General features: G+C 49.7%; 1 protein-coding gene across 1 annotated transcript in view; it reads right to left on the bottom strand.

Annotated features, from left to right (window-relative positions):
* The window catches only part of ITGA3 (integrin, alpha 3 (antigen CD49C, alpha 3 subunit of VLA-3 receptor)), a 33,511-nt gene that overhangs the window by 5,048 nt on the left and 18,840 nt on the right, over positions 1 to 9,623 (bottom strand). The window contains 13 exon segments of the mRNA XM_010842777.1: positions 2,318 to 2,416; positions 3,334 to 3,447; positions 4,096 to 4,218; positions 4,351 to 4,533; positions 4,641 to 4,743; positions 5,241 to 5,318; positions 5,424 to 5,503; positions 6,075 to 6,143; positions 6,409 to 6,556; positions 6,977 to 7,074; positions 7,182 to 7,331; positions 7,907 to 8,043; positions 8,117 to 8,184. Of these exon segments, the coding sequence (XP_010841079.1) occupies positions 2,318 to 2,416; positions 3,334 to 3,447; positions 4,096 to 4,218; positions 4,351 to 4,533; positions 4,641 to 4,743; positions 5,241 to 5,318; positions 5,424 to 5,503; positions 6,075 to 6,143; positions 6,409 to 6,556; positions 6,977 to 7,074; positions 7,182 to 7,331; positions 7,907 to 8,043; positions 8,117 to 8,184 (1,450 nt within the window).

Raw genomic sequence — 9,623 nt, 5'->3', positions numbered from 1 at the left:
AGACCACCTGACCTGCCTCTTGAGAAATCTGTATGCAGGTCAGGAAGCAACAGTTAGAACTGGACGTGGAACAACAGACTGGTTCCAAATAGGAAAAAGAGTACGTCAAGGCTGTATATTGTCACCCTGCTTATTTAACTTCTATGCAGACTACATCATGAGAAATGCTGGACTGGAAGAAACACAAGCTGGAATCAAGACTGCCGGGAGAAATATCAATAACCTCAGATATGCAGATGACACCACCCTTATGGCAGAAAGTGAAGAGGAACTAAAAAACCTCTTGATGAAAGTGAAAGTGGAGAGTGAAAAAGTTGGCTTAAAGCTCAACATTCAGAAAACAAAGATCATGGCTTCCAGTCCCATCACTATGGGAAATAGATGGGGAAACAGTGGAAACAGTGTCAGACTTTATTTTTTTGGGCTCCAAAATCACTGCAGATGGTGACTGCAGCCATGAAATTAAAAGACGCTTACTCCTTGGAAGGAAAGTTATGACCAACCTAGATAGCATATTCAAAAGCAGAGACATTACTTTGCCAACAAAGGTCCATCTAGTCAAGGCTATGGTTTTTCCTGTGGTCATGTATGGATGTGAGAGTTGGACTGTGAAGAAGGCTGAGCCCCGAAGAATTGATGCTTTTGAACTGTGGTGTTGGAGAAGACTCTTGAGAGTCCCTTGGACTGCAAGGAGATCCAAGCAGTCCATTCTGAAGGAGATCAGCCCTGGGATTTCTTTGGAAGGAATGATGCTAAAGCTGAAACTCCAGTACTTTGGCCACCTCATGCGAAGTGTTGACTCACTGGAAAAGACTCTGATGCTGGGAGGGATTGGGGGCAGGAGGAAAAGGGGATGACAGAGGATGAGATGGCTGGATGGCATCACCGACTCGATGGACATGAGTCTGAGTGAACTCCGGGAGTTGGTGATGGACAGGGAGGCCTGGTGTGCTGCGATTCATGGGGTTGCAAAGAGTTGGACATGACTGAGTGACTGAACTGAACTGAACTGAATCTCTTCTGACGACTGCACATCATTGTAGGAAATGTGCCAGAATTTATTGAACCAATCTCATACTGAAAGACATTTAGATTGTTTCCAATTTTCTGCCATTATAAATAATGCTTTAAAATATCCCCATATATTTATGCTTGCAAATTTGTCCTATTAGCTCCTTGATACATTATCATACACAAGATCAAAGGAAATATACAATTAAAAATTGGATATTGACAAATTCATCTTTAAAAAGAATCCATCAATTTATATTCCAATCAATTGCATTTCCTTCTACCTTATCAGAACAAGACAGCATTCTTCTTTTTAATATTTTCTCATATGATATGAAAACAATCTTACTGCTGTTATATTTCACCATACATACAATGCCTATGTATGCCACCCTTTCTCTTTACATATTAAAAATATGTCTATCAATATTTTGTTATATATGCTATAAACTTTTAAAAAAGCAATAAGTCTTTGGCCCTCTTAGTTTCTTTACCATCTCTTTTGCTGTATACAGATTTAAAATTTCAGAATTGAATTTTTCAAAATTTTTTTGTGATTTCTGGGTTTAATAAAATAACTCCCTCTCCCCATAATTAAAGATTATTATTAAATTATTTCCTGAATTTTCTTCTGGTATATTAGGTTTTATTTCCTACATTTAAATATATTTAATCTAACTCAAATGTGTTTTTGTTTATGGTGTGAGGCAGGGGTTTGTCTTTACTTTCCAAATATGTTCTCCCAATACTACTTAATCATCTATAGTTTTCTCCTTATTAAAATGCTATCTGTACAATATTAGTAAATTCTATTCTGTTCCATTGATCTTCCTGGCCCTTCCTCTGCTACCTTATTTTAGGAAATGTATGATAATGTATTTAATCAACCCATCATTCACCTCCTATACATATCCTTTCTAACCTTTTCATAACAAATTATAGCCATTTTGTGATATTTATTTCCATATATATCTTAGAATCAAGTTTGGGAACTTCTTTTCAGGTTTTCACAGAAATGCAACATCTTTACATGCAGATCAAATGAGCCCAAGTAGAGGTTCTCAACCCTGGCTGCACAGTAGAATCTTTGGGGGTACTTTTAAACATACCAATACTGGGGTCCCACCTCCACAGACTCAGATTTTATCACTTAGGGGTGTAGTCCAGACACTAGCAGTCCTCCAGGGGATTCCAATGTGCTAAGACTGAAACCAAATAGCTAAAGTATGTGGAAGTGCTCTGAAAAGATGCCCTGCACTCCCATGCCCTGGCCAGGTTCTGCTGTCTCCTTAACGTGCTCACTCACCCGGACTGTCTTATTCTCCATGTTGATGGTGGGGACGCCAGTTCGGAGGAACAGGGTGGCCCAGCTGGCTACCCTGACTCGGTCAAAGTCTCTGTAATCCTGGAGGGGGGAACGATGAGTCAAAAGCAGCAGATGAAGTCCCTCTGAACCTCCTTCCTGACCAGCCCCCGGGACACTCTCCCTCCACAGAGCATCTTTAAGCAGCACTCCAAAGGACCTGACACGGGCCTCTCCTCTACACACAAATGCACATCATTCATTCATCTCTGTGTCAGGTCCTGTGCTGGATGCTGGGGACAGCAGAGACAGCGAAGGCCACAGTCTAGGTCTGGCCTGCAGGCTAAATCTGGCCCAAGAGCTGCTTTTGTAAATAAAGTATTTCTGGCACACAGACTCGCCCATTCACCAGTGTATTGTGTGCAGTAGCTTCATGGTACAATGCAGAATTGAGTACCTACAACAGAAAGCTCGTGGCTCACAGAGCTGAAAAGAGATGTTTAACCTAGTCATTCACAGAAAATGTTTGGTCTAGGTCGGCTGGCACTGCAACCCAGAGCAGAGTGTGTTAAGTGGCATGTGTGGCTTCAGAGAAAGTTCTGTGAGTGTCTAGAGGGGAGAGATCATTGTCAGCTAAAAAAATCAGAAAAGATCTTGCTGGTGGTCTCTGAGGGAGACTGTGAAGGCTGAACAGGCGTTTACATGCAGAGGTAACAGATGGGAGCTGGCATCCAGGGGAAAGGAGCAGCATGGGCTAAGCAGAGGTGAGAAAGTAATGGATACACAACAGAATAAAGGACACGGGAGATGTTATTTTATGGAGACAAAATGATTTCATGTCCACACATGGATGCACAGACTAACTCTGACAGGGCACACAGTAACAGGTGCATAACCCAGCATGCATCCATCTCCATGCAGTCACCGACAACACTCAGGTACACACGTGTAGTCTGGCCTCACCCTCTCCCTGTTGCTCTCCCAGCCCGGGGTGGGTGGCAGTTGAGACCGGCACTGACCTCGATGAAGGTGCTGTTCCACACTCGTGCCTGGATGGTCACGTTGGTGATGACAGGGGCATCAGGAATGGGGCACTCCAGCCACACACAGTGGGTGTGGTCACTGCCACAGCTCTGAGATAGGCAGGGAACACAGACCCAGACAGTCTGGGTCTCTAGATTCTCCAGACTTTGCTCCAGGCTTTGTCCCAACTATGGTTGAAACTGAAGGGGCCTGTCCTCATCCCTTCACTCAAGCACATTCCCCGCCAACCCTGCATTTATGTGTTTAAGGTACATTCTTTGGACCACACATATATATACGCCAGCGACATGGAGAACAGGAAATCTGGTCCCTGTTCATGTACACGGCGCCCAGTCCTGAACACCACGTTCCCACACTGGGCTTCCTCCGGCTACTCCTCCCTCTCCACCCAGCTAGGCTTCAAGTTGCTGCACAGGCCTGCTCCCCACTCCCTTCCGACAGAGGGCGCCCTGCACCCTGTCTTCATCTTGTGTCTCCCCATCCCTAGTTCTAATATCCAAAGCTTTGAACAGCTATATCACCCCAACAGGCTGGGGTTCCTGGGAATAGAATCAGTGTCTGTGCTTTTGGTTCACCGTATTGACTGCTCCCCAAAACAAGGCAAGGGCCACATTACCACATCAGACTGGGGTCTCCTGGAGAGTACCAGCTATCTCTCTTGCTTCGTATGTCTCGAGGTGCCCACTCACCCTATGATGGGTGGGCATACTCCCCCCAGCCCTGCCCTGGCCACTCACCAGTTGGATCTCAGACTTGGCCTTTTTGGCAGCAGCCAGAGTGACAGGCGGGGGGCCTTGGCCTCCTCCTGGGTCCAGTTGTCGCCGCCTGCGCTGTGGAGATGGCGGCCCGTCCCCAGGAACCTGAAGAGGGTAGAGGCGATTTACTGGTGGAAGGAGCAGAGGTGAGGAGAGGAGGAAAGGGCAGGGAGAGGAAAATGTTGGCCTTTCTGCCCTGCAGCTAGCAAAGGAAATGGGCCACAAGTGAATGCTTACAAAGAGAGTGAGGTTGAGAGGGTTGATAAGGTCTCCAGGCGGCCGGCAGTGCCAGGATCCATTGCCATGGACAGTGATCTCCGTGGGGTACAGCAGCCACTTGCCATTGCTGACTTCATAGGGCCACTCCAGCCCCAGGACCAGGGTCCCCAGGGCTGCCAGCCCTTCACCCATTGGGCCCACCTGTGAGGACAAGGGATATCACTGCTACTTTCTCCTGGGAAACCACCTCTGTCTCACCAACCCCCAATCCTCACACCCTCTGACCCTGGACCCAGAGGTCCCTTTACCTGGAACTCGTACTTGAGAGGGCTTCCCACATCCTCCACAGTTTTCATGCCAGACTCACCCATCACTGTCCCCCCAAAGAAGCTTTGTAGCCGGTGATTCACCCTGGGGGTGAGAAAGATGCTGGAGTGATAGGGGACAGCAGGGGCCCTTGCAGGGGGTGGGTACCAAGGTTAACTACAGCTCCTCTGACATCAAGCAGACCTGAGACAAACCCCAGCTCTAGCATTTACTGCAGTACAGCCTTGAGCAAATAATTTATCCTCTCTAGCCTCAGTTTCTTCAACTGTAAAGTAAGGTTAATCTCTTAAGTGGGGTCACTGTGTCATGGGGCCATTGTGAGAAGACAATGAGATGATGTATATAAAATCATTAGCACAATGGGCTCTCATGAAATGGTAGGGCCACACCAACACCTTCGCCCCAGAGTTGCTGATTCCTCCACAGCTAGCTGCTCTGCAAGGAGAACAATAACAGTAACAATCATGACAGTGATGTTGAGGATACCAGGCTAAGAAAGGTGTGTCAGAGGAGCTTGAGAGACACCTTAGGGAAGGGAGGCCCAGGCTCCTCAGCAGGCTGAGGTTCAGGGCGGTACCCACATGCTGAGTGAGGCCTGGAGTGTGTAGTCCACCAGCAGAGGCAGGGTCATGGGCCGTAGGTCATCCTGGTGACTTGACCTGAGGAAGGAATACAGAGGGTAGGGGAGGACTATGTCAGCTGAGGCTGGGGGGCACCCAGGATACCTCAACCCCCATATAGACTGGCTTCCTGAGGTCACTCACGTGGAGAGCTGCAGCTGCGCCTGGAGTTCCCTTGTGTGTAGGGTCACTCCGATGACCTCAAAAGCAATGAGCAGCTCCATCTGCCATAAGGGCAAGAGAGGTTGTTTGAGGCCAGGCAGGGGTGATGCCATGGGGAAGAGAGGGGCTGAGTGCTGTGCTGGGGAGTTGGCTCCCTGGTCTCCATCTCCCACCTGTCTCCACTCTTCCACCTTCCTAGCCTTATCTGCCTCCCTCTTCCCATTCTTTTCTGTTAGTAATAGCTCATGTAGCTCAATACTTCTGAGCTACACGACCTTGAGCAATCACTCAAGCTTGCTAAGCCTATGTTTCCTTTCTGTAAATCAGCACCAACTTCCTCAGAAGGTTGTGAGAAATACATAAAAGAATTGGGCTCAGGGCCTGGCACGCAGCAGGTGCTCAGCAAAATCAGTTTCCTCGCCTCCACCTGCTCTAGCTTTGTGCATAGCTCCCTAGTGGCTCCATTTTTCTGTCTCTGGGTCTCTCCCCACCCCCTACTGCATCCCTCCTCCCCAGCTCTAGCTCTTTGATTCAAGGAAGCCTGGGAACCAGGCAGGCAGAGGGAGGATAAGGAATTCATCAGAGGAGGAGCCTTGGACCCACAGCCCTGGGAGAGTACAGTCAGGCACTTACCCTCTGGTTCCGTTTAAAGGGGTTCCCCAGCTCACAAACGATGGTCTCATTGGCTTGGCAGGCTCCAGGCTGAAGAAAGAAGACAAATCAGATCTAGGTGGTCAGACTAAGGCTTGTCCCACTCCTCTCCTGTGGCAGAGGGCCCGAAGCCCTCGAGGCTTGAGAAGTGGGTTCCCCTAGCAACAGAGACGCTGCAGGCACCTGAGGAAGCCCAGCCCAGAGGACTAGGGTTGGCGGGGGGGGGGACACGTGGCAAATGACCACACATGTACATGACATGTAGGAAGGATGCATTGGGTCGTGGTTGGGCTCTGAGGAGGCAGAGGGCACTCACGGGGCGCACTGAGGACAGCAGCAGGGTGGGAGGCACTTCCAGGGTGAGGAGCGCCTCGTGGGCATCTTCCCCAGCCCGCTTCCGGCTTGGGGTGTTGGTCACGTTGATGCTCAGGAGCAGTTTTCGGAGGTCTCTCCTGTACTGGAGCCTGAGAGGGGAGGAGCAGCCCCAGATTGAGCCCAAAGCCCCGCCCCAATCTGTTATGCTCCGCCCCTCAGAAGAAAGCCCCTTTTCTGGCCAAGGAAGGCCAATCTTATGCTGCTGCTAAGTCGCTTCAGTCATGTCCGACTCTGTGCGACCCCATAGACGGCAACCCACCAGGCTCCACCGTCCCTGGGATTCTCCAGGAAAGAATACTGGAGTGGGTTGCCATTTCCTTCTCCAGCCAATCTTATAGTTATTGGCTAATTAAGGTCCCTCCTCTCTGACTTGCCTCTCTGTGAGACCCCACCCCTTAGGTCTCAACAGTTCTCTCCACTCTTTCCGACCAATAGGGCCCCGCCCCTCAATTCCTGATAGCCAGTGAAGTCCGGCCCACCTTGGCCAATCAGCCCTGCCCAGAGCGCACCTGCTCAGCCGCTGCCCCAGCTCAGACACGAAGGCCGCCCGCATCTGTAAATTGCTGTCGCACCTGTTGTCCTGCCCGCATTCCTTCTGGAACTGTACCTGGGGGTGGTGGGAGTTGTGAAGGGCCCACCATCATCCATAGCTCTCCAGGACCGTGCCCTTCCGGCCCTGGCCCCGGCCCTGGCCCCGGCCCCGGCCCTACCCACCTCCGTGTGGTTCTCCAGAGCCTGCGCTTGGTTGAGGACCGGGTAGGCATCCAGGGACCCAAGCCCCAGTTGGGGACGATCAGGCAACCGCAAAGGTAACGAGTAGTTCATGGAGATGGTGATGGGTCGGAGTTTGTCGCGGACGTTGTCCTGGGAAAGGAAGGTAAACTGAACCCAGCTCTGCACTGCCCTCCAAACCAAGTTGTATCCTCATACAAACCTAAGCCCCTAGGGAGGAGCTGCGCCCCTCTCCCTCAACCCTAAAAAACCCCTGTAAGACTGAATCCCCTCTGGTCTGCTCACCAAATTGACCCGCTTCGGTAAGATGTGACTCCTCCTCTCCAGAGACTCCTCTGGAGGAAGATTGACTCTCCCTTCATTCCTGGGGTCCCCAAGTTGAGTTTTCCCTTTTCACTATGATGTCCCAGAGAAAGCCTGCGCTTGTCCTTGCTTCTGGATGCCTTTTCCCCAGAGACAAGCTAAAAATCTCACATACTTCTCTTTGGCCCCCATCCCTGCTCCAAAGGTCTCTGTTCTCTACCATGGGCTGGATGCTGTGCACTGTAGCCTCCACTTACCTATGACCTTCCAGGCCAATCCACCACCTTTGTCTCTGGAGAGAACTCATGCCCTCACCCTTGACCTCGGGGACTCTCCTGGGCCCATGGAGTTACCTCCTCCTGGGACCATGGAGTCAATGTACTGCCCCTCACCCCCTCCCTCACCATCAGGAGCAGCTCCAGTGTCTGGCAGCGCATCTCAGGCATGGAGAAGAAGCCGTGGAAGACAGCTGACTGGCTGCGTGCAAAGTGGAGTCGGGGTGGGCGGCGGTCCCGGTCAGCCTCCAGCGTGTAGGCCAGGGCTGTGGGTGCACAGGCTGGTCAGCAAGTGACCAGGTGAGTGTGCCCCCCCTCGCCCTGCAGCCCAGCACTCACTGATGTTCCGCCTGTAGTTGGGGTTGCCTGCACTCTGGTTGTAAGCAAAGCACAGCTCCACCTGCACACTGTTGAGGGTGGGGGACATACAGGAGGGTCAGGTCACGGTGGAACCCAGATACCCAGGTCCCAGCTCTCACCCGCTTTACTGGGCAAGAGGAAACAGGGTCTTTGGGGGAAAGACAGAGACAAAACTGAGGAGTCCACAGAGCTGGGCTGGGGTGTCCCTGGTCTCTTCGGGCCATAGAAAACAAGCTTAGAAGGCACCAATGGGGAAACTGAGGTCCTGAGACTAAAGGAGTTGCCTGAAGCCAGGTGTTGGCCCAGCCTAGTCTTGGGCAGGATCCCCAGTCCAGATCTCTTTCCCCACCACCCGCTGCTTCCCTACTCCATCTCCCTCAGCTTTCTGATCCATTATCCTCATTCACTAATAGACCTTGGGGTCATCACTGTCATTATTGTAACCATCTTAGCAACTATGTTTTTTGAGCACTTAGGATTTACAGAGCACAAAATGCAAACAAGCAAAATGGCTGTCTGGGGAGGCCTTACAAATAGATGTGAAAAGAAGACAAGTGAAAAGCAAAGGAGCAAAGGAAAGACATAAGCATCTGAATGCAGAGTTCCAAAGAATAGCAAGAAGAGATAAGAAAGCCTTCCTCAGCGATCAATGCAAAGAAATAGAGGAAAACAACACAATGGGAAAGACTAGAGATCTCTTCAAGAAAATTAGAGATACCAAGGGAACATTTCATGCAAAGATGGGCTCGATAAAGGACAGAAATGGTATGGACCTAACAGAAGCAGAAGATATTAAGAAGAGGTGGCAAGAAAACACAGAAGAACGGTACAAAAAAGATCTTCACGACCCAGATAATCACGATAGTGTGATCACTGACCTAGAGCCAGTCATCCTGGAATATGAAGTCAAGTGGGCCTTAGAAAGCATCACTACGAACAAAGCTAGTGGAGGTGATGGAATTCCAGTTGAGCTATTCAAATCCTGAAAGATGATGCTGTGAAAGTGCTGCACTCAATATGCCAGCAAATCTGGAAAACTCAGCAGTGGCCACAGGACTGGAAAAGGTCCATTTTCATTCCAATCCCAAAGAAAGGCAATGCCAAAGAATGCTCAAACTACTGCACAATTGTACTCATCTCACATGCGAGTAAAGTAATGCTCAAAATTCTCCAAGCCAGGCTTCAGCAATATGTGGACCGTGAACTTCCTGATGTTCAAGCTGGTTTTAGAAAAGGCAGAGGAACCAGAGATCAAATTGCCAACATCTGCTGGATCATGGAAAAAGCAATAGAGTTCCAGAAAAACATCTATTTCTGCTTTATTGACTATGCCAAAGTCTTTGACTGTGTGGATCACAACAAACTGTGGAAAATTCTGAAAGAGATGGGAATACCAGACCACCTGACCTGCCTCTTGAGAAATCTGTATGCAGGTCAGGAAGCAACAATTAGAACTGGACATGGAACAACAGACTGGTTCCAAATA

This window comes from Bison bison, unplaced genomic scaffold, assembly GCF_000754665.1.
Source record: "Bison bison bison isolate TAMUID 2011002044 unplaced genomic scaffold, Bison_UMD1.0 scf7180017864180, whole genome shotgun sequence".
NCBI classification, from domain to species: Eukaryota; Metazoa; Chordata; class Mammalia; order Artiodactyla; family Bovidae; genus Bison; species Bison bison.
Note: the sequence above shows the minus strand (reverse complement) of the source record. Positions and strands in the feature narration are given on the sequence as shown.